Consider the following 25,691-nt stretch of genomic DNA (forward strand, 5'->3'; position numbering starts at 1 on the left):
AGGGGAGATCCCACGCTCCCGTCCCCGTGAGGGCAGTGGAACAATCTAGTCAATAAAACACCCAACATTTAAATAGCTCGGACAATGGTTTCAGTTCTGTGGGTCTCTTTTGCCAGCGTGAAAACCCGACTTACCTGGTTAAACGTGACAGGTAAATACAAACTTGAACCAGTATTTAAATATATAAAAGTAGTTAGGATACAGACATGAACCTTCTCATAACAAGGATAATAACTTGTTTTGGAAACTTTGCATTACTCTTTGTTACAACATTAAGAGCCTACGCTACAAATCGGAGCAAAGGAGGACTCGGGCAATGCTTGGTGCCTGTTCCATGCCTTCTATTCCTCAGAGGAATCAAAAGCTGGAGCTGTGCTTCCAAGTAAAGTGTAAAGGCAAAAGCAGATTCCAGAGCAATGTGACCCAAAACCTTCAGATGCTGAGAGGGGATTGCTCAGAGCTACCTGAGGGAGTCTGGGGGTCCCGCTGTCTGGGGGGTTCTAGAGGCCAGAGCAACCTGGGGTCTGTGAGTTGGGCCAACACAGGGTGGGCAACCCAGGGTGGACAACCTGAGATGGGGCATCCCAAGGTGACCCTACTGACTACAGCTGGAGTGCTGTGTCCAGTTCTGGGCTCCTCAGGACAAGAGAGCCATGGAGCTTCTGTAATTCTCAAAAGATTAATCCTCCTGGACTTTCATCTCCTTAGCAGAGAATTTGGAGACTTATATTTGACCCTCCTCCCCTTTATTTTTTGTTTTAAATGGTAAAGCCACATAACACAGCACACCCCAAAGTAAATTCAGTAAGAAAAACATTCCAGTCGTTTAGTCTAGCTCTAGCAAGAGACAGACATTCTTATGACAAAATAATTTCAAACTGCCCAACACAAGTAAGGAATGAAGGGAAAAATACCAGAAAAAGGTAACGACAAAACTGAACACTTGGGCAAAGAGTGAGAGAGACTCAGTTTAGCCAGCTCTGCTCTTGCCAGCACCATGGATATTGACAGCATTGCCTTATCTGTGCCTCCTACTCCTTTTCAGAGGAGTGGTGGAATATCAAACTGAACACTCAGATTCTGTGGTCACTCTGAGGCTGGTACAACAGAGCCGGACTGAGGTCAACAACCACCACTGTTTGTCAGATTGTGGCACTACCCGAGGCTGAGAAGTGACAGAAAAAGCAATTCACTGACACAGTTTTCTGACACCTTTGGATCTGAATTTCTGAGGTCAGAATGGTTTAAACTGATAGTCTGGAATCTAAATAAATGTGCTAACACCATTTCTGTGTGTTTCTGAAGATAAGAGAGGGAACGAGTCTCACTTTTATTTCTGACAGAGTTTGCAGCAGTAGAAGTAAACCCAGTGAAATTTGGCCACTTTGAAGTTTTTGTTACACTGAGGGGAAAACAAGCATCAAAAAATCCTTTCTAAAATCCTTAATATTCTAGTTTTGTCATATAGTTTCACATATTACCTAATACTAATGAAAATCATTTTATATAAATCGCAATATAATGTGCTTCAGACTTTTTGGAAAATGGGAAATAAATCCCAGCCTTCAGTGTCTTTAATTTGTTACTTAGTGGCAAGGTGGTCAATCTTCCATAGCTTCATTTATTGTCCTCATTTACAAAAAAGTTACAAAGCAAGCCAGGGCAGTACTAAAGGCAAACCGTTCCAGCTGTTGGGATCAGCACAGAAAGAAGACAAAGCAAAAAAGACAAAGGACAGGGAATGGGCCTGTAAATATTTGCTAAATCTTGAGACAGAGGGAAGCCAAATCCTTGGCTGTGTTTGTACCACACTACCAGGGCCAGACCCTTGTGCACTCCAGTATCAGGGATTCACAGGAAGCCGTCACCAATTACATAGCAAATAAATCAGATGTTAATGTCATGTTATATCAGGTTTTCTTTTACAATTATCCTCTATACCTTTTCTTTGCAATAACTTAGTGCTATCTAATAAGAATGGCAATTTCCTCTGTGTCCCACCAGGGTCTCGCTGCTCTCTCAGCACCTGGATTGCCCAGTAATTATGCAGCTTTCCAAGACATTTCTGATATAGGAAGCACTTGTTCTTAGTATCTCTGTAAAGAGATTAGAATTAAATCAGTAGCATGACACACACTCCCCAGTATGCTTGCTATTAAAATAATCTGTATCTAATCAAACTACATTTATATATATTTGTTTTGTTAGTATGTGCTGCTTCTGAGTGTGCACTCACCAAGAGCTTTGGGAGATGATTTTCATGCAAATAACTGAAAGCATTAGCACTGTGTGCACACAAACTGAAACAGCTTCGGAAATATTTAAAAACATTTCAGCAGGCTCTATAATATTCCTGAAGAAAACACCTGCATAGTGAAAGGTGGCTGTAGGCTTTCTGTTAGCTCACATCTTTACTTAGTGACAAACACAGTCAATTTAGTGATGATTTGTATTCAGTACCAGGATAGATGATATAATTAATATGCAGAGGGATGTAATTGATACATACCCGGTACTGTCTCGCCTCTGGATAAACTGGATAAGGCAAATCCTTCCTGGGATAGTCAAACCCATCTCGCTGGGCTCGGGAGTGAGGGAAATAGTCTGATGCTGGATCTGCCATCCTTAGAGGCTGAACATACACAGGACTATGCAAAAGAGAAAAAGGTTATTAAAACCCTATAATATACTGCAAATTGCACAAAGGGTTAGTTTAAACTGCAATATAAAAATATTAAAGCTCACTACTGGATGCATGGCATTGAGGCAACAACATCTAAAAGGTCTTTTAAGTTCATTTTACTGTCAAGCCCTCATCCTGCAAACAGAGAAGAGTGGATTTATAGAAGCAACATTCTCTTTAAGCTTTTATTTTCTTTTCACTGTCACAACAAACAATGCCACAGTATGTAATTTTCTATATTGCTACAATTATTTTCAAAGTATTTTAAATTCATGATAGCTATACCTTCAACATTTTGAACATTTATTTTAGAAAAAACCAGACCTCCTTGAGGGACTGAAATATGAGCAAGCTCCAGCCTGTCTCTGCAGCAGAGCCCTGCTACATGTGAGGAGACTGTTCTGCTCTCACTGAGCTGCACCCTGGCAAACAAGTTCTCTGCAGAAGTTGCAGTAAGAACTGCAGCAGTTGGCTGGGTGCTGAGGGGGGGGGGGTCAAGTGAGGAAGCACAAGTACAGAAGCTTCGTTTCTAAACAGTAATGAAATGAATGCCTCTGGGATTAGAGGAAAACCAGAGAAGCCTCTGGATAAAGCAGTATTTTAGATTTCGTATGTGAATAATCCAGTCAAAAGCTTTAAGCTTTGCCATTTACTGGACCTTTGTCCCTTGCTGTGCCACTGGCAAAGCTGCAAAGTCATTCTGAGTCTCCAAACCAGGGTATAAAGTGAAAATGAGCACAAAAGACAGAAAAATAGCAGCATACCTGTAATTCTCCCTTTGATTTGGGATTGAGGCATCATTAAAATCTTGTCTTTTCAGTACAGCTTTTGGAATTTGCCCAACCGAGGCAACCTGTGTGTAGGGGATCAGGTGGTTACACAGAGCAAAATGACAACGAATTAGAATAACCAGCTCACCAGGTACAGTATGTTAGAAGGTATAAACCAGTTTTTCACTTACAAAATATAATGTCTGAACTACAACTCACAGTCTAGGGTGTGAGAAGCCTTAAGTCCTGCAGCCCTGACCCAGAAAGATTCCTTTTATAAAGGGTTTCCTTCCCTGCCGAACTGAAGGATTGGGTCTGATTCACACCTTCGGAACAACAGCATCAGCAGGACTAAATTCCAAGTTAGTTAAAAATTGAACAGCACCATCTCCTGGTAAAGGCAGGCTGAGACCTGCTGCGTTGCCAAGATATTGACACTTTACAGATGGATTTAGCAGAAAATAATGTAGCAGACTAGATTATTTTCTTCCTTTCCTCAGACAGCATTCAATGTCTCCTTCTCACACACTGTGTGCTCCTTAATATGTAAAATAATCCCTTGAAGTACCAAATGAGGAAATGAATACACGCACACACAAATATTCCCTTTCAGTGATTCTTTGTATTTCATATTGGTTTTTAACGCTATTTATCCATCTTTTCTCTTGATACCCACTAGTTCAAGCAATGATCTCTACTACACCTTGTCTAATGGAGAAAACTGGCACAGCAGAGCGTAATCTCTTTTTAATGCTGGTCTTCTAACAGGACAAAAATTGAAATACTTGTTTGAACATTCTGTTAAAATAATCCCTAATTCTTTGTTTTCTCCTATGCAAATTAGATTCACTTAATCCTTGATGAAGAATTTCACTTTCTCACATGCATTCAGCTGATCTTTGAAATCAAATGCTAGGGCGACTTTAAGCTCGAATTCCCTTTTTTTGCTATTCACATCCCATTGTGCTGAATCACTAAGTCCTGCAGGCCTGGCCTGGCCTGGGGCTGTGCTGTGCCCCCCTCTGACATCTCTTACCCCGGGTGGCTGACGGTGCCCGTGCCCCAGGCTGGCAGCTGTGTCAGCACTGAATGCAGGGTTCTGCTGTGCTCCATGGGATGGAAGCTTTGCCTGCTTCCTGGTGAGGGGAACAAGGGGAATTTAGAGCATTAGCAATAGTGAGAGTCTTGAAAAATGTTTTTTGTGCTGCATAGATGTCCCATGCCAATGGCTTTACAAGAGCTGTGTATTATTACAGCTTGCTTATGTCTGAGGAAGTACCAGTGACACATTACTGGGGCTCAGTGAAAGGAAAACAGACCCATATTGTCTGTGTACTTGGGAGAGGTGTCACTGGGAAAAAGTGTTGAAAGCAAAAAGGAGCTCAGATTGCTGATATCTGAGACCGAAGAATGGGAGGAACACCAAGCCTTTTGTCAATGGTTAGCGGTCTTACTCCTTTTTTTTTTAAACCTGTGGAAAAAAAGCCAATCCTTAAGTGCAAATAAATCAGAAATACACATTTGGTAGTGTTGAATTTAAGTAGTAAATGTACTTATCAATCTTTAAAGCTTGCCTGGTGAGCCCTAAAAAAAACCAGTGACTGAGAGTGAAGTTCTGCATGCAGTGGTAAAATGCTGAGTAAGTGCTGGGTGCTCAGGTAAGATGTTTTGACTTAGTTTTAAATTGTATAAATATTATTTTGGCAGTATGGCAACCAGAGGTTTAAAATTAACCAGAATACCAGACTCCTTTTGCTATACTTCCATTTTGAGTATAAAACTCCTTATAAGTGCACCCACAGTCACTTACCCAGCTTTTTCTGTTTTCATGCAGTAGACAACGCAAAATATTACAACCACTATGATAATCAGTATCCCTGCAGGAACAGTAGCCACTAAAATGAAATCCAGAGTGTTCCAAAGGTGGTTACATTTGGGGCCCATGTACCAGTACTCCTTCCAGCCCATTCTGAAGTAATCACATCTGCAAATAAAAATATTAATTTTCAGCAACATCATTTTAATTCAAAAGTAAGCAATACCAAAATGTATAATATTTTGCTATATAATTATTTATTATTCAACACTGCAGGGACCAAGAGATTCGCTATTTTTCCTGTTTGTTTAAAGGTGTTTTTTATCTTAGTTACACCCATCTATTTCCAGATTTGATGCAAAAGTACTTTGCCAGGCTTTGGGGTAACCAAGTCCAAGTTGGCATTTCAGGCGTCCAAGATAAGAAGCTTTGCTGGGCACAGGGTTCAGTACCCAAGTCAGGGCCTGGCTCAGGTCAAAGATCTCTTTGTCAGCTGTGAGCATGGCAAAGCTGCTGAGTGGAAGTGAAACCTCACATTTCTAGCTGTCATTATGACATTGATTTTTTAAAAGGAAAAAAAAACAATTATGTAATGGAGAACAGAACATTAAGAGATCTAATTTCTTTTTATTTTTTTAACTTAAAAGAAAATTTGATCAACCTGGGGAAAAAATGAACTTGCAATTACACTAAGCTAATTCAGTTCTAAAGAAAAATAGCTGAAAGAACAGGGAGCATGTAAAAATTAAGGATTACAGTGATTACGTACATTAGGAATTACATGGCCCACACATATTTTTAAAAAGAAAACACTATGCCCAGATCCTGGATTTGATGCTTTGTACCAGAGTTATAAACTTATGCAGATTGTGAATGAAGATCAACATCTCTTTTCGTGGATCACTTTGCAGAGTCTAAATTTAGTTCATCATTTAGAATATATTTGACATTTATATGCTGTATATTTAAACAAACAAATCAAGCCCACACACTACCTGCAAAAAGGTTCTTGATTTTTACACTGACAAGAAATATTTCTAGGACAGAATTCATCTGTATTACCCAGACAGGCCTCAAAGTCCCCAACTCCAGTGCAGTTGGCTGTGAATTAAGACAAAACAAGTATTTAATGCAATTACACAGTAACATACTGTCAGTGGGCTGTGTTGCTAATTACACCAGAAATTTAAGCTTCGTATGTACTCTGTAGATGATACTAAATCTTACTTTCCAGTGACTTGTCCCTTGAAAATTTTGAATCTATTCAAGAAATGAAAATTTACCTGCTTAAATTACTTTACCCTGAATGTGTATCCATCTTCCAGTTGGCCAGGAAATTGTATGGCTTGTGTTGTTATGATTTTTATCATATCATTGAAGTGTGGTTATGTCTGAATTCCACTATATATCATCTCTGGATTGTTGGCAAAGACTAAAAGTTACGAAATTCATTAGAGATTCCAACCTTCCAATTATAAGCCAAATTAAAACCTTTTTGTATGTTTTGCATTGGGATTATTCCTTGGTTTAGCCTACAAAAGGATCTGGTTTGCATTAATGTTGGTTCTCCTGTATCCCTTTTGCTGTGTAAACACTTTGGGCTGTAAATTATGTTCCAGAATCTGAGTGTTTACAGTATTTCACAGGTATTTGGCTGGTTAAAGATAACTCCCTCAGCAGCCTGAATCAGCCATCAAATGCCAGCACATTTGGCACTCCCACCCTACATCCTTTGCTACCTGTTCCTCTCCTGCTCAGGACTTGGACTCAACACCAGGCACCAACCTGAACACTCAAAAAAGCCCCCAAACTGCCAATAGAACCAAGAATAATTGTGTACAACTGTTCCCAGTGAGAAGATCCACATTTGGAACGAAGCCAGAGAGCCAGAACTGGCTGAGATCTCTGAGCAGACCCTTCCAAGCCCAGCAGGCGCTGCCAGAGCAGAATTAATATTCTTGCCATTGCAAGAGGGACTTTCCACCAGGAACAAACTCATGATTGATGCTTTATTAGCCAGAGGGACTGTGCTGGGAGCAGTCTGCATTTCAGAAAAAGATGGAAGCCTCCTTCCTTTCTACTCTCCAAGTCCATCTAATCCAACATTTGCTGCTTATCAGAGATAAATCTAAATGATTACAGTGATCAAGGTACCAATTGTACCAATCCATTTACATACACTGCACGCTCTCCTCTCAAGAGGGCATCAGCACTGAAACATTTTCCAAAGAAACCCAACTACAGGTCACGTGTTATGGCTATAATGTACAGAACAATGAAAAATCCCAAGTAGCATTTGGCATGGTTCATCTAGGAGATAAGCAATGTTTTTAGCCACCCCTCTGATGAGTAACAGAATTACAATTCTTTTAGCAATGATCCAAAAAATATTAAGGCAGCAGAAAATAACCAGTTGTGATTCTGCTGGGAGAGAGGGAGAGTGTGTCCTTTGGTCTTAATGCTCTAATATTCCATGTGATAAAGGAACTCACTGCTGAGCCCTTCAAAATACTGTGGTCTACATAAATGCCAAGTTAGCCTTCAAGTGGTAACTTTTTTTGGCAAATGAAGGGTTAGAGTAGCATAAAAAAATAGACCACAAACCAAAACTCTATTAGAAAAATAACAACTGCAGCTGGTTTACATCGCTATGGGCTTAGGGATACCCTAAAATAAATTAAATCTATCAATAAAATCTGTAGGAAATATTCCAATAAATAATTGCAGGCTAATATTGGTCTACTCTAACAGAACCAGAGACAATTCCATTACTTAGCTTCTCACTTAAAATAACCTTTCAGTGCATTCTGGTTGTCATGCTCTTAATTATTGATGATTTTCTCCCTGTTAGTATAAAAAAAAAGTCTAAGAACACTTGCTATAAAAAAAGTGTATGATTTTTTAAAACCCATATACCAAGTGTTTTTTCCCACTGAAAAAGAACCAAACCATTTAACTTATTTAAAAATACCCTTCTGAAATTCAGAGACTGACTCAAAATGATCCCAACCCACCAGGATACTGAGTTTTCAGGTGTAGTTAATATGGCTGTAACCTTTTCCCTGTGACACCAAACACAGGACAGCAGTTGTCTCACCAAGGTTTTCACATTTGCACTGTTTTCCCATTATTTAAAATAAACCCAGCCTAAAGCCAAAGGAGAATTCCCAAGCAGCAATACCTCCCAGTGGGACTGCAATGCCCCAGCAGCACTCCCCAGTGGAGTGGACATGGCCACATCCCTGCTCTGACAAGTCACAAAGCAGAATTCCAGCAGGCCTTACGTCGTGAAGCTCCACTCAGCAAGGGGCTGGCCAGGACCAGGACACACGGCAGGACTTTCAGAATGGACATCCTGGAGCCAAATGGGACAAAAGACCTTTTCTTCCAGACTTTGCCAGCAGCAGAATGAACTTCCCTTTCTGCTGCTGTGGATTGTGGATTTTGAGCTTGTTTTACAGCATCCTTCTCTATAAAGAATTACTAATTAACTTAAAACTGATACAATGTCCCGATAACTTACTCACCATGTTTTCCTTTATGAAACTGAGTAGTTCTATAAAAATATCTCATTAATCTTGCTATTTCTGAATTTTTGAAATCAGATGTGAGGTATTCATTTAACGACCTAAATTTCAACACACTGAGGTATCTGCCAGGAGCATTTCTCTCTTCTCCTTTTAGGCTTACATAACCTTTTACAGATAACAAACTTGGAATGTATTTGCAGACAATTTCCTGGAACAGACATTGTTTTTTAAAGACATGACCAAGCTATGGTCCTGAAGCCATCTAAGGGAGATGAGATGGGAAGGAGGGAATCCTGTAATTGGATGCATCTGCTGTTAAGTTTTGTTCGTTAATTTTTCATTTTTCTGAGAAAAGAACAGAAAATACCCCTCTGGCAAGGATGAGCGATGACAGAAACTCACACCTTAGCACAGCTTCTGTCATCTTGACTCTTTATTACTTAATGAGTCCTGAAAAATTCTCAACACTCACTGCACAAGAAGATCCTGACTGTGTGGTCACCCTGAACACTACACAGGTTACACCCCAAGTTTGTGGAGTTTAACTGCATTGAAGTTAGCACAAGCATTGTTCTTAGGATGGTGCTTTCAAAATTAAGCCATAACTGATAAAATCCCAACATGGGTTTCCTAATTTGACAGGAGCTGCTGCTTATGCAAACATGCCAACCGCAGTTACATTAACAGCAAAAGGTAAACTTTAACCTTTGCTTTTCAAAGGATAAATAATGATCTCTTAAAATGAATGCCTAGCAAATTCTTGAGAGAATACTGTTTTGGCTAAAGCCCAACAGCACTTAATATTACAGCAGTAAATAAGAGATTCTCAGCTCTGCCAGAAGATTGCTTTACAACACACCAGAACAAAGGTATGAGGTAAATATTTTTACCTCAGTGAAAGAAATTGCATCATCCTTCTTCAGATGTAAGGCAGAAGTGTGAAGAAGCAGTTCCTGCAGATGCTCCATTCTTCTGGCTGACAGGGAATTCCCCTCTGGCTCCAGCTCCCAGCTGCTCAGTGCCAGTGCCTCACGTTGGGTGATAAACAAACACCTTTACCTGGGGCTGTCAGATTTGATTCAAGGATGCAGAAATGCAGTTGGCAGCTTTTCTTTGGGTGAGATGTTTTAATGAGGCAGGTTACAAACCCTAAACTCTTGACTTTGCTACATCATTGGCATTTATTGGATGCAGCAGGTTTGGACCTGGCCTCAGGAAGGGCTGCTGAGGCTGTGAGTTGTTTTCTGTTTTCAGTGCCCACTTGGGTAGCAGCAAATGAACCCAGTGCCAGCAGACCTGAACAGCTCAGAGATTTGTATTCCACAGCACACCCATTTCCTCCTCTTATTGTCTGAGTTTCTGGAACTCAGCAGAATCAAGTGCCAAGTTATGCATTCTGTAACGACATCCAGGCTAATTTAATTTCTTCAAAGAGAGACATATAACTAAACCAAAGTTACTGACCAAAATTAGTGGTGGAAGATGGAACTGCTCATGATGTTTAATCTTAATTCATTTCAGATCTGGTTCAAGATGGCTTTGGAGAACACTCCTCCTGCAGCATTGCAGGGGTCCTGAGAGTGACACAAACTGAGCACGAGCTACAGATTTCCCAAACACTGGTATCAGGACTGCTACAAATAGAGCCCAGAAAAGGTTACCAAGGCTTGAAACCATGACAGGCTCAGTTTACACCCACTCCCTGGTCACAGCAATGGAATTTCTTTCAGTTGTTCCAGCAAAATCCATCTCCCATGTCTGTAAACTAACTGCACCTTGAACAATGGTGCTCTGCCTTTGCCCACTGTGAACCCAGGGTTTCACTGGGGTTTGTACTCCAGCTCTGGTCCACAACAAAAGCACATCAATGCTGGGGCAGGATAAAAGGCAACACTGACTTCTAGAATGGCTTCAATCACAGCTTTTCTTGGCTGCAGCTTACCACCAGCACATAGCTGAGCTTGGCTTCTGGGAATCCCTGCACTTTAAAATAAAAACCACACACAGTCCAGTGCCTACAGATTGTCCTTTAAAAGTATAGGCTTCGTAGGACCCCACTATCATTTTGGATTCAAAGTACATTTTCAGCATTTCACTGTGGTTCAGAAATACTGCAAACTTTCACTACAAGATAACTACAGTGCTGCATTCCAATACCTTTACGGTATTTCCCAAGCTGTTCATGAATCACAGTGACAATCTGCCATTAAAACAGCCACATCACTCATTTACACAATTTTCCTCCTTTTGAGTAATTTACTCTTTAGGTTACGCCATGTATTACATAATTTATGACTCTTGGTTGGCAAATTGCTTTACCTGGAAGACTGGCACAGAGTCACACTGAGGTAAACACATTTACTACCTGTTTCCTTCTTGAACAGTGTCATTCCTTCAGCATGGATAAAAGCTTCAGTTTTTCCAAGTCCTGAACTATACCATTCTTTAGAAAAAAAACCAAAGAAAAGAAAATGGAAGCACTTCTCAAAATTTAGGACATCGAGCATTAATCTGTCCTTAGTGTTACTTCAGCAATTTCTTCCAGAAGAGTTTCAGTACTTCAAGGGTGAAGTTTTTCCCCCAACATTAATAAACCAAAGTCATTACCGAAATGAACTCTTAAAAAGAAAGGCAAGGAATTGACAATTTTTCTACAGATGGAACAACAGACAAAAGTTAAATGTACTTTTTAAAAAGTATCTTATCACCCTTTATTTCCAGGTGCTTCACAGCAATATGACAAAATAAAGTATCACAATCAGTTTTATCTAAAAAAAATATTAATATCAACAAGTTCCAAATCTCTCTATATTGAATACAATCAACCATAAATAAAAAAACATGCAGCAAATTAAACCTATTTCTGTATTATAAAATACCATGTGACCCCATTCTTTAAGACACTGAATTTTTCACAAATACATAACTTATATAAAAATTACAATATACATTCTTACTTTTATAATGTTGTTGTATTATTGCATTGTGAAATAAACTTTAAGTGACTTTTAAGGATACATTTGAGAGGCATTTCAAAGTGTTTTGCTACAAATTAATAAAACCATGTCTCACAATAAAACTTTTCCCATGTTTTATGCTAATTTTTCACCGTAGCAGATTTGTCTGTTGGGTCCGAAATCTTCAAGAGCCCAAGTCAGGCACATGGTTACCCAGGATGGCATCATGTAGATGTGAATTTGCTTTTTTAAAGCCATTGCATAGCACCTTTACTAGAAATTACTAATATAGACATGTGGCTACAGCTCCTTGCAGTCAGCTGTAAAGTATTATATAACCCCTGGAGGTTCAGATGTCTGAACTGAAAGCAGAGAGCACACCCAGCCAGAATACAAAATTTCCCATACTTTTCTCCCACTTTCTTTGGCTGCAGTTAGGGAACAGTTGTCTTTAGCTGTACCTGTTTCACAACATAAACCCTCTAATTTTAACCCCATTGTGTGGGGATAGTAAACAAAAACTGGTGATAAAAATGAAGTAAACAGAAAATTACCCCACCTTGAGGAGAAAGAGAAATCTCAGCTGATGAAAACACTAAGCTAAAAAGTGACAGTAATAGCAGCAGCAGCATCACCAGCGAATCACAGACTGGTGACGGTTGGAAAGGACCTTAAAGCCCATCTTGTTCCACCCGCAGCCACAGGCAGGGACACATTCCACTATCCCAGGTTGCCCCAAACCCTGTCCAACCTGGCCCTGAACACTTCCAGGGATGGGGCAGCCACCTGGCAAACCCTGACCTGGAATAATCCTGTGCTGCTCACTCCTCTCACCTACCTCAAAGAAATGACACAGCACAGGGACTCCATTCCATGAGCTGCAGAACTGCATCCCTTATCCTGTTCATTCATCAGAGTGGGCAGGAACACTACTTTTAAGTTATGTCCCAGAAGATGTTTAACTCTGAAGTTTAGTTCTCTACCAATGTTGCCCTAAGGAGTAATTTGGGACTGAAATACAGCCCCAGCTTTGTACACCAGGGCCATGCACAGCATGAACCAGATCAGGGGCTGCAATGGAAGGGGCTTGCATGGGACACCTGACTCCTGCCTGCCCAACCAAGGAGCCCGTGGACATTCTGCAGACCGGATACCCCCACCCACACCACCAGCTTTGAGTGGAAATGCCCTCAAAACCTGGGAAGTCCCTGAGCAGTTTCTGGCACCACGCCAGTGTCCTAAGGCCTGCTCTCCTGGGAAGGGCAGATGTGCTGGTTCCGTAACAGCAATCCAAAGCCGCTCCTCTCCCTGCTCCCAGGAGACCAATTCCTGGGCAGAGTTTTCACTATGTCCTGAAAAATCTCACCACAGTAAACTCCTGCAAAATCCAAGCAAATCTGCAGCATCTTACCTTTCCTGTTGACTTGCTGTGGTAGCACATCACTCAAAGTTAATATTTAACAATTTAGGAGCAGAGCAGATGGGTTTTCCTTTATGTTTTTATCCAGAATGTTATCAAAGGGAGACAGATAATACAATTTCTGGCATCCAGTCATGCCCTTGAAAATGATAATTTCTTCACGATTTTCACTTACGTCTTCATCTGTTTCCCTGGAAATGGTATATGAAGCCCAGCTACCTAATTTTTCTACTCCTCTCTCCGTGATGAAACACTGAATGTGTCATGTCCAGGAGCTCTCTGAAGATTGATTTAATATCCTCTGATAGCTGCCTGAATTCTGACAGTTGCCTGGGCCTTTAAGAGATGATTAAAGAAACAAAACACATTAAATCCTGTCAGCTGCCCCAGGCAAGTTTAACTGATAGAACTCTTCTTTTTAAACTCCCATTTTCTGATTTCACCTTGCACTGGACTCGAAGTCCAACATTGCCTGAAATTTGGATTTTAAAATATCAGTTTGTTTCTGAACCATCCTAAGAGCTTTACTTCTTTTGCACATTCACCATTTGTGCCTTCTGCACATTCCATCCTGTAGCATCTCCTCATAACTTTGCTAATCCCACAGGGACACCAGGAATTCTGCCTGTATTTCACTGGTCATTTGCCTTTGCATTATCAGCCTTGGAAAAACAAATCAGGTTGTGAAATTTCTTCAGGAAAACAGGAGCAAATATCCCATCACATCCCAGTGCTGAGAACAGCAGCATTTCAGGCTTTAGCCTTCCAATCACACTACCTGTTCATATGGTTTCTCTTGCTTCCCCCTCAATTGTACAGCAAAGCAAATTTTCATTAATTGAAAGATAACAGAATGAAGAGAAATGGAAGATGAACAGAAGTACAGCGATATACATAATGATAAAAGCAGTGTTTGAAAGTTTCATCCTAGGAAATGTAATTTCTAATATTATTCTTATGGAAAAACACAGAATTTAAATCAATGGGTACTGCACACAAACTTGTGAGAAGAAAAAGTTGGCTGCCTACCACATCTGCGTTTTTACTGTCTGTCAGCAGTTTAAACCTTGAAACTACCAATTTCCAGCTTCCTAAACATTTCTAATGGATTTTATATAAATTCAGTATCAGTTTCATGGATTAAGAAATTTATACACAGTTCTTCCAAGTATTGGAAGTAGGTGAAAACTGATGCATAGTCTAGAAAGGACGTTTAGAGATCAGTTGTATGTTTCTGCCCAGCTTCAGTGACATTTGAACACACCAGAGGTGTGCAGGACACAGAGTTGTTTCCATTCACCTTTGTGAAAAAGGCAAACAGTACCAAATTATTCTGTGACTCTTCTACACAAGCATTAAAGCCATTGCTGTTCACATGATACAACCATGGATATTTTAAGGCTACTCAGACCAGCAGGAACTTGCACTTTGTTCCAGAGCTGAAAGATAAAAGACGAAGAAGCCTCTGCAAACCCCATCCCCCACATTCTTCTTTCAGATCAATGAACATCTGAGCCAAAGCAGAGATATGTTTGCATTCTCAAATATCCTTTGTGAAGTGACATTTATTAGCAAGTTTGGCACAGAGAAACCTCATTGGGAGAAGACACTGACAAATCTTGTTTTCTCAGTGTCTCACTAATGACACTGAGTGAATTCCCATTGCTTATATGGAGTCAGGAACAAAATAAGCACTGAACAGAATCATGTACGTCAATAATACAAATCGGGAGATAAGAAAATATCTGATTAAATTATACCTCACAGAGTATGTATTGTAAAGATTATTCCTTCCCTTCTTCCCTCCCCCTTATCTGTAATATTTTGCAGTTTGTAAAGCAGACTTGGCTTAGCTTCTGGTGCTGTACATGTCCACATCTTCTGGGCTGGACTGACCATGGTCCACAAGTTTTGCATCAGGCTTAAATTTTGATGTCTTCACTGTTCCTGTTAGAGATAGTAAAGAAATATCATTTAAAAATATGCATATATTTGAGCTGTAGGGAAAAAAAGCTTAGTGTTACATTTTGAGAATTTCTGTATTACCAAACACTAAGAAAAGATCAAAATCTCTCTGTTCGAGTTCAAAGTGTGTTAAGATGTGATAAAAGAGGATGAGGGCATGTGGGAATGCTGAGCACAGCAGTGGATGGAGAGCAGGACCTCCTCCCACTCTCCAATACCACCTCTAACACAGCAGAGTGAGAGAAGAAATTGTGATGCTTTGCCCAAGAAAGTTTGAGGCATGGAAAAAAATCTCCAGTGTTTCTTGCCCCAGTGCTCCCAGGAGCAGAGCTGGCTCCCAAAACCAACCCTGCCAGATCTTCCCTGAAGCTGCTGCCAGATGGCAACAATTCCAAAGGAAGACAAGCACTCTTACCTGGTTTCACTTCATGACTTCCAAAACCCATGAACTGAGTTTAGTAAAACATTGAACCCCCCCACTCACCCTGAAGGACAGTGCACAGGCTGACTTATTTAATGATACTGCAATTCCAGAGGCTCTAAGGGAATGTAAAGGCAGGTTTTCCAAGGCTGTGTCCCCTGTTCCTTATCTACTTCTTTTCCAGCTACATCACTTGGTCTAACAAAGGGTGTTACATTCTCCTGAAAACTTTGCCCCATTTCGAAGGAGAAAATAAACATCTCTGACAACACAGATTCATTTAGGGCATGGATATTTTTGGCTGTATTAGGGACATGAACTAATTCCACCTATGAAAGCAAAGACAGATCTAAATACACAAACCCAATAAAGACAGTTTGGCCTGAAGCAAATGTAAAAACAGATCAAAGCATTCCACAAGCTAGATCAGAAAAAATTCAGGTGCAAAGCAAAGATGTGAATGTATACTATAGTGAAAATAAAGGGAAAAAAGATTAAAACCTTCACTCAAGTATGTTCTGCTTGCTTTCCAGAAAAACCAATTCCTTCCTTCCAAGTTATTTCCTTGTAACAAATAAAATTCAGAAATTGCCCTTACAAAAAGTAACAGTATTTAAAAAAAAATTTAGTTGTCCTTTATAAGGTAATTCCACTGTTTTCTCTTACAAATTGGACTACAAATTTTTTTATCTGTTAAATAGGCTGTTACATGATCAGTTGATCATCTCAACCATTTAAGATGCACAAGGAACCACTGCAAAAAACCCAGGAAAATAAAATCCAATGCTTCATTTCTCATATACTCACTCCTCTTTCCTTCCACTATGGATCATCTCTGCATTGCTAGCAGAGGCTAAAAGTAATGAAGTCCATTTGAGACTTCAATCTTCTAATTATAATCAAAATTAAAACCTTTTTGTGTGTTTTGCATTTGGATTACTCCTTATTTTGGCCTACAAAGGAATCTGGTTTACATTAACATTGGGTGTCTGACATTACTGAGAGAGAACAGACAATATATAATTCTGATACTGCGACAGGGCCCACAGTGAGAAAATTATCACCTCCCTGAGGCTCTGAAATATGTATTAAATGACAGCATGTAAAATATGCTCTCAAGAATAATATGCACTGACAGTCTGCTCCAGTTTAGAGCAAGAGTAAGTACAGAATTAAGTCAACTAATTGGATTTGCAAGTTGCCCTGAGTTTACACTTGAAATGTTTAATTCACCTGATGATGGCACTGGATTTTCATTACTCCAACACTCTACTGGCAAAGATTCTGTTCTGTTCAATGATCTTGACTCAACAGCAGACTCAGGTTTGGTACTACAAGTTCCTTTCTTTTTCTTATCTTCTTGCATAATTGGTTTTGACTCTTGCTGCAGCTGTGAACCAAACATTAATAAAAGAAAGCACATGGGTACATGCTTAATACATTATTGCAAAATAAAGCTTTCAAGTCTAGAAGCTTATCTTTTATGAAATTATTTTCAGATATGACATCATACAATGATATTCAACTAGTCAGCTGCACACAAGGGACACAGATGGAAAAAGTAAAATTCATGAAACCCCACAGATCAAATAGAATAAATTCATGTATAAGGGAATTTGACATGAGTATGTACTTAGGAGTGAAGCTGTGGTTTTACTTGAGACCCTCCAAAAAGTTCATTTCCAGGTGAGGAGCCTTTAGCCTTACACAAGACTGAAACAGCACTGAGTGTTTACAGAACACTTACTACCCCTAGTTAGCAGAAGATAGAAAGATAAATCATTCTAACACCTTAGTAATGAAAACTAATATATCTTGGGAACAGGCTTCACTCAGGGAAAAAAATGAAGTTAGCAGAAGTGTCTGTACCACATCAATTCTTGTTTTGCTATTATTTAATGACAGTTATCTGAATCTCAGTTTCAAAACTCAGAATTCCATTTGTGCTTCTCAGAGGAAATAAAAGGTGAGGACTGCATGCCAGTGAGCACTGTAAATTTACCTCTACATGTTAGTATAACTGAGAAATTGAAATTTTCTTTGAAAAGAGCAAGGAAAAATTACTCCACAAAGCTGAAATTTTTCTCAGGAAGTGCTACTTTTGTCAAGGTTTTATAAATTTCCACTTGAGAAAAAAATCCTTTCAGGTTGGATAAAACCCGTGTTTCATTCCGGGATTACTAACCCAAATTCCATATGTAATTTACAGAAGGTTCATATTGCCCTCTACTCTCTGCTGGCAAGGCCTCAGCTGTTTACTGTGTCCTATTTTGACCACTCCACTTAAAAAACACAAACCACACACAAAATCCCCTAAAAACAGGAAAAGCAGAGAAACTAGAGGGAATTCAGAGGAGAACAAGAATTATGTCAGAGTTAGAAAGCCTGCTCTGTAAGAGAAAGTTATTACTGGAGAAGAGAATGTCAAAAACCATGATACATTTTTCATACATAATAGGTCAATATAAAGAGGTTACTGATCATTTATTTACTATGGTTGCAATGAGGACAGGACAAGGAAAAGAAATAAATCACAGGGTAATTCAAACAGACTTCCTGAAAGGGTTGTAGAAGAATAAGCCATTCATACCTACTGTAATCCTGAGTGTCTTTAGCCTAAACTCAGGGGCTGCTTAAGACCAAAGCTTGAATCAGAATGGATCCTTCATGTCAAGATAAAAAATGAGCTCTAAGAGAAACTCATTCTTCTCCTGTGCACTCTGCATGTATTGTGCACTACAGAGGGGATCTCAGTATCTATGGGTGTGAAACGTGTAAGAGCAATTAAACACTGAAGTGACTAAAAGATCAGATTGGGGTTTGTGCCTTGCTTAACACAATCAGTAAACGTTAAACAACATCAGCAGAGGAGTCCACAACTTTCTAATCTCCCTCTCAATGTGTGAGTTATCATTATTTCCCAAGTCCTACCTTGGAGACAGTTTCTTTTTCTGCCCACAGTGACCTCACAGCCTCATAGGTTTGATGACTCGCACAAAGTAACTTTTTCCCTGTTACCTATTTTTTTAGAAAAACATAATTTAACAACAGCTTTAAAAATACATCGACACACATGCCATTCAAATGAAATTAGTCATGTCTGCATGAGAACATGCTTGACCCCAAACTAAGGCTTTTCAACATCTAGTGCATATTTCCCTTACATCAAGCAAATTGTAAATAATGTTTAAATTGGTATTAGGACTCCACAGGAAACATTCCCATGCTAAATCCACCTACTCCAAATGAAATCAAAACCTGATCAGCAAAAAAGTGTTCTGGCAATGCTGGCACAGTAGACTGGAGCACCAGTTTTAAAGGATCCAAACTTGTCTCACTATGTTGGAACTGACCACAGATAAACCCAGAAACTTACCTTAGCAATGACCACTGACTGAGCTGGGTAACAAACAGAATATCCTACAGCAGTAAGTCCCAATGGATAAGCAATTTTCTTAAACCTAGAACCTGTACAGAGCCAAGTATTTTGAATAATTAGACAATAATGAAATGCAAACTAAATAGTTGTAGCAATTAAATGCAGGAGACATTGACATTCTGGAAGAGAAATAATCCCCAACTAGGTTTTCCAATATTTTGAAGAATGAGAAGAACAATTGTATTATTAGTCTGTCTAATCCTGCTCTGTCAGGTCTCAGCCAGCTTCTAACAGCAATGAATAATGTCCCTTCAATTTACCAGGGAGGATTTTTCTTTTAGTCACACAGGGTTTTGCCAATGTTTCAGAAGAGTACTCTGACCACAGAAATTGTTACATGCTCCATATCCCACAGACCAATAATGAAAGAAGCAAACCCTACCTTTTCTTGCCAGCACTACACCAGCCAAGCCTGACACCGTAATTACACTGGCTTTGGGAAGAAAGTCTGGGGGAGGGTTGTTCAGGTAAACATAAGCATCTACAAAATGGAAAAAAAAAAGAAGACAAAAAAGAAGCAGGGAAATTCAATATTAGTAATTTTATTTTATTTCCCACTTAAGAAATAAAGATGAAAACTTTGATTTTACTGAGAGTTAATATACATGAAATGAGACAAGTATGTGACTTGCCTACCTTTTCCAAACTGAATTGCATCCACTATTCCGTTTTTAACAAAGACAAAAGCACTCTACAAAGAAAAAAAAATGAAACCAGAAAGTAAAATCTCTGCAAAAGTAGCTGTTCACATATATCTCAGCACGAGACAAAGAATTATTGTGTAACTTTAAAAAACCCAAACCAGATCAGTGACCTTCTAGAAAGGCTGTTCAGAGATCTACCCTCTTTGTGACAAACATTTTTATATTTTTAAAACTTACCTTGACAATTAATTAAAAAAAAAATCTCTAATGTAAGCTCACTTTCAAAACTGACATGTCAGGAACTGCAGAGTAGGAAAACACCTGGACGCCAACTGTACAATATAAGAAAATTCAATTATAAAATACAATCTCTTCCCTAAAGAGTCTCTCAGGAAAACCGTTTGGAAGAACACCACCGAATTTGTACCGCCAGAGGTCACTGCTACTCAGTGTCAGGAACTCTCACTGATTAATGGCATGAAAAAGTTTGCTACAGATTTATAACAAGAGTATTTCAGTCATGCAGTCACTGACAACATTTTGACAGACCAATGAATTAATAATTTACAGAAAATACAGGAAGACGTTTTGAATTTTTTTTTTACAACTATTAGGGTCTACATTTTTATGTAAAAGCAAAACACAAGCATAAAATCTCTTCCTGCCAACAGCCAGGGTGAAGCTGCTGCTTCCCAGCAGGTACAAGAGCAGTGACAGGCCCCACAGTTCCCTCTCCACCTGGAACAGGCAGTAACAGAGCTGGGAGGTATTTCTGACAACTTGTGAGGAACACCCTGCTGCAACAGGTACATGAGAGGCACTCTGTCTTTTTTGTCAGGTACTGCCCTTTAAAAGCAGCTCCTTCTCCATGGACTGCACCTGGAATTTCAGACTCCAAAACGTCCTCAAGTTCCACCAGCACGAATTTACTACTGCTGTAGAAGGAGGGCTCATTTTTCCATCCTAAATTATCTTATGCCAAGACAAGAGACTGCAAGAAATCCTCCAGGGGGAAGTAACCTGTTTTTTCAGCGGTGAGTCGAGTGCTGAGGAACTGCAGGAAGCCTTGGGTGCAGGCTTTCCTTACCTGGCACCACCCAAAGTAGCGGCCGGTCGTCTGTCGCACTGCCGAGAGCTGCTGCTGCAGGTGCCCAGGCTGCTCCTCGATGTACTTCGACTTCAGAGGGGGTGCACTGTAAATTGGGAGCTGGAAACAAAGGCACAGCTGTACAGCAGGGACAGAGTTCTCTATTCTCAGTAGCTGCTGCACTTGAATGGGGTTTTTCAAGCCTGCAAATGCTCAGTGTTCTCAATATGGCAAACAAAACCTCTACATGGAATTATGAACTTTTAGAGTTCCAAACTGACTCAAGTGTGACTTCACTCTTTAGAAATGAAAACTGAAGCAACTCTACAGATTCTAAGCAGCAAAATTACTGAGTATGACAAACTATCATTCAGCAAAGGCATGAGCAAGAATAATTAGATGGATGTGTGTATTACCAGAAACTGCACATTACAAAAGGATGCATCAGAAAGTATTCTATTTTTACCTTTTCTGACTTCAGTTTTGAACTACTGTAATAATGACAATGAGATAAAACTTTACTAATTTAGTAACACTTTGTGCTTTATTTGAGCTACAGTTGTCAGCTATTTATTATCACGTATTACTTTGCTATGTATTTTAGTTACTGAGTAATATAATTCAATGGAAAGAGCTGCTATTCTGCAGATCTTTCCAGTATTATTTTAAAGACCAACAAAAAGGAGGATTCATACCTTATCTGGCTTCACCAGCTGACTTTTTGACTCCTTTTCTGTTGTTGCATATACAGTAATACATACAAATGGCAGCCCAGAACAAACAGCTGCCAGCTTTGCCACCTGGGACAGAGAGATGAAAAAAGGGAGTCTTAATGCTGAAATAAAAATTTCCCTTGGGCTTCATCAAATATGGGATTAAACAAGTCACTTTTAAAACCTTTTTTAAGCCTTATGCTTTTTAGAAATGCCTTCTGACTTATACGAAGATTTTCTCAAATTATAATCGTAAAGAAAAAGTTAAAGATCCCTGACAACAGTTTTATGTCTAAAATACCAGGAAGAACTTTGTGCTCAAAGGCACACTGATGCTTCCTTCACCTGTTAGGATAAATTCAGATGTAATTTACTCAGCATGCAGGAACTCCAAGTCAATGAATGACTCATTTCAGCAAAAACATGTTGATTTTATTTGCTGCAGAGACAGAGCAAGCTCCTCTTCCCCCAGAGACTGCCAAGCAGGGCAGTGACCCTGGGCAGGAATTTGTGAGAGCTCTGCCCCTCTCCTCACTGGGAGGGCCATCCCCAGGTGTGTGAGCAGACACTGAGCCCACAGCACGTCTGTGTCTGCAGTGGCGCAGGGGGAGATACCAAAACTCGTGACATTAAAGGTCTGTGTGCTTCCCTTGCTGCCCCAGCTGTGTGGGGAGGTGTGGATGTGGGCAGAAGGAAGATGGAGGTGACTCCACTGCCAGAATCTGCAGAGAAAAGCCTTACATACAAAAAATAAACATCAGCCACACTGCCACCAGCAGGGCTGGCCATGAATCCAGTCAGTCACACGCTGACTAAAGATCTAACATCCAGCGTTAGTGAAGGTTACACAGCAACATCAAACTCTCAGTACAGCTGAGCTCTTGGCTGCCATTCCAAGGGCCACTTGCCATCTTTCCTTCCATGCCCAACAGCAGGAAAAGCCACTGGGATGCTCTGTTGGCTCATGTGCCCAGCCCAGGATCGTGGCTCTTGTGACACCCAACAGGCCCAGGACACAGAGACCACGTGAGAGAGGAGGGTGACAATCAAAGTAAGTCCCAATTAGCACAATAATTGCCTCTCTGATAAGAAATGCAAAATGCCACAGTCTGAGCTACAGAAGATCATCTAGAAGAGGTGTGTGTCTTCAAAATCTCTGTATTTTCAAAGAATTATTAAAGAAAAACTATTTAAAACCTATCATAATTCAGATTGCTTATTTCAGTACAGCATGCTACCAGAACAAGATACCAATTTTCAGTAGACACTAGAAGCACAACTGAATTTAAAAGTGACAAAGCATGGAAAAGCTGTACTGTTCACTTAAAAAAATTCATATATTTTTAAAAGTCACAATGGAGTTCTGTGCTCAGTGTAAAAGAGAAAGCTATATTGGGAATGATGAAAGTGGTCTAGCTCCTGACTGACAGTAATTGCTTTACTTTTGTGTGCCTGCAGACAAACACATAAATGTTTGAAGATCCAAGGAAACAGCTGTACTGGCTAACATTTACACTGGCACAGTTACTCCAAGAGGGTTTCACCCTTTTCTACTGAAATCACAAAGAACCAGAGTGAAAGAAAAAGCAACATCACCTTGACTGCATTAAAGAGGCTTCACTGCATGGAGCTGTTTATCCTGTTCCTTATCTAATCATGAGATGCACTAAAAAGACTCAATTAGCTAAGCTGTTTCTCATATTCATTTATCGAAATTATTTTATTAAAAGTTTCTTAAGAGGCATTATGTATTAAGCAAGGAAAATCATATATTGTTTAGCTGAAGAAATCAAAAAGCATTTTACCTATGAAAACTTCTACAGAAGTCACTGAGAATTAAGAAACGGCAGGATCATATTGATATATCAAACACTAAGAAAGAAGCACAGAGAAAAACACCTGCACCAAGCTAGAGCTGTGAAACACCCTGGAATTACATGTTCAGCCAGTAGAATGATTTCAGAGCATCAGCTGATAACTGACTTAGATAGAAATAAAAATCTTCTTTTGGATGAATTCAGGAAATTGCTGCAGCTACAAAAGCCATGAGGCCAGGTGACATTTCTGGAGATGAATTCTGCAGGGACACAGAGCTAAACACCAGCAGAAGGGAATGTCAGTGGCAGGAGTTAAAATATTACCTGTAACACCACTGCCATGTTCCTGACCTGCAGTACTTACAACTGAAGGATTTTTTTTTTCCCCTAGGCATAAAAGCCCACCAAAGACAGACATGGCATTATTTTTGATGAGAAGCCTGAACAGCAATTATTTTCTGAAGAAATGCATTATACACTCTCTAGCAGAAAATTGTTACAGCTACGCCTCTTAATAGTAGAACTGGAGTAAGACCAATCAAAATATAATAATAAAACTGTCAAATGTACCTGGATAATTTTGGCTTTAAGTCTTTGCATTTCAAACAATCTGCTTCAAAGTGCTGGAATCTTATCAAAGATAAAAAATACAGATTCTATTAAAAAAAAAAGTTAAAAAGCTGCATCACTACAAAGAATTCACTACGTTGCACTCAAAAGATGCAAAATACAAACTAAACCATAATAAAACCATATAGTTAATTTATGCTAATCTCCAAGACATTGTTTCCCACTGAAACTACAAATTCTGTGTACTTGCTTCAAGAATTGGAGCATGAGTCAGGAAACTTGCTCTGAAAGCAGGAACAGCCTCAAAACAAATGTAATCAAAGGAGTGGAGTATATGCAAAAATCTGATGCATGGATTTATATATAAAAATATACGAGTTCTCTATCACAAAACGGGAATCTACTAGCCAGGTTAAAATAAGATTAAAATTTAGCTCCTACCTCACATCATATTTTCCATGATAAAATGTTAATTAAAGAATAAAGAGTCATAGGTTTACGACTTTCTCCTACCGCTGAGATGTCTTGCAGTGGATCAGAAAACTGTCTCACTCCTTTTGGTTTATTTTTCCCAGAAGTTACACAAGACATGACAATTGCCAGAAGCTTGGGGGCCAAACCCAGTATCCTAATTCAGGTGTGTATTTACAAATCTCTAATGACAACTACCAAAAACCCACACACAAGTGGAACAGAGCATCCTCCCAGTTCACCTCCATGGATTTGGTTTTAATCTTGGTCTGCCAGATGGTGACCCACAGAGAGTGAAATCTTAAGAAGAATAAAACTCTTATTAATCTTTCATAGTAAATAGTAAAGAACACACATAAAATTACGTCACTTCACTAAAGGTACTGAATCATTCAGATTTATGTACTGAGCCAAACTACTTCAAGATCACCCAGCCAGACAGCAAAGCCAAAGAGAATTTCTTTTTCCATAACAAACTTAAGGTAAATGTTTTATTTTAATTTCTCTGGCTGTCCTTGTTGACATCATAGTTTTCTCTGCAGATATACACACATTTTAAATGCTTTCCAAAAGTAAATAGGAAGATTCATGTGAGAGCAACCTATTCATCAATTTGACTGTGAACATTGGAAAACCTGTCTAAACGTTTGTGAGAAAGCCTAGAGCTTTACATGCACGTTTTTCTCTGTTTAACGACACTGTATTATTCCTACAAGTCGAGTTATTTTAGATACTTGTAACCCTGTTAGCTCGTAACAGCGTGATTTTAACAGCCTTGTTTTAGTGATGTACAGCACTACTAGCACTTTATCATGTTACTACCAAACTATCATCTCGATATTCCTCGAGTTGAAGGTGTTTCGGGGGCTGTGAGTAGATGCAGAATAACCAGAAGAGAAATACTGCCTTTATTTCCTTTTGCATAATTTAACCACCTCTCGAACCAGCTCTTTCCCCCTCAGGTCCCACACTACCACAGAGACCCCTCATTGCCCCACTCCTCCACCGGACCCCGGCTTCCGCGGCACCCGCGGCTCCTTCCCCCAGCACCGCCGGAGCTGCGGGCGGGCCGGGCGCTCCCGAGGGGCCGCACGGAGCCGCCCCGGGAGCCGCGGGACAGCGGAGCCCGCGGGACAGCGGAGCCTGAGGGGCAGCGGAGCCTGAGGGGCAGCGGAGCCGCGGGGCCGGAGGCAGCTCCGGCCTGAGGGCGGGCGGACACTCACCTTGGCCGCCATGTTGGACAGCGCCGCGTACGGCGCCCGGGATGGGCCGCGCCGGGCGGGGCCGAGGGGCCGGGGCGGGACCGCGCTCAGACCGGGCGGGACCGCCCTCAGCCGGCGTCGCCCCAAGCTGGGCAGGGGTGGATGTTCCTCAGCCGGGGCCGGATC

General features: G+C 40.1%; 1 protein-coding gene and 1 long non-coding RNA gene across 3 annotated transcripts; both read right to left on the minus strand.

The window, feature by feature from the left end:
* Window positions 1-742: 742 nt before the first annotated feature.
* Window positions 743-4,149, minus strand: LOC116451078. The gene is made up of 3 exons (XR_004243084.1): window positions 3,448-4,149; window positions 2,510-2,648; window positions 743-2,096 (listed from the first exon to the last, which is right to left on the minus strand). It is a non-coding gene; the product is annotated as an uncharacterized LOC116451078 (long non-coding RNA).
* A 7,326-nt stretch (window positions 4,150-11,475) lies between these two features.
* On the minus strand, window positions 11,476-25,574 carry APOOL (apolipoprotein O like). Of its 2 annotated transcripts, none has more exons than XM_032124023.1 (9): window positions 25,527-25,574; window positions 21,428-21,532; window positions 20,733-20,852; window positions 19,638-19,692; window positions 19,384-19,482; window positions 18,939-19,030; window positions 18,494-18,580; window positions 16,796-16,952; window positions 11,476-15,123 (listed from the first exon to the last, which is right to left on the minus strand). In XM_032124023.1, exons 1-9 carry the CDS (start codon window positions 25,536-25,538, stop codon window positions 15,026-15,028), a joined length of 825 nt encoding a protein of 274 aa, XP_031979914.1. In that variant the 5' UTR covers window positions 25,539-25,574; the 3' UTR covers window positions 11,476-15,025. The 2 variants fall into 2 exon arrangements, with proteins under 2 accessions (XP_031979914.1, XP_031979913.1); XM_032124022.1 differs by lacking the exon at window positions 25,527-25,574 and adding an exon at window positions 23,833-23,912.
* Between the last annotated feature and the right edge of the window lie 117 nt (window positions 25,575-25,691).

This window comes from Corvus moneduloides, chromosome 14 (assembly GCF_009650955.1).
Source record: "Corvus moneduloides isolate bCorMon1 chromosome 14, bCorMon1.pri, whole genome shotgun sequence".
NCBI lineage: Eukaryota > Metazoa > Chordata > Aves > Passeriformes > Corvidae > Corvus > Corvus moneduloides.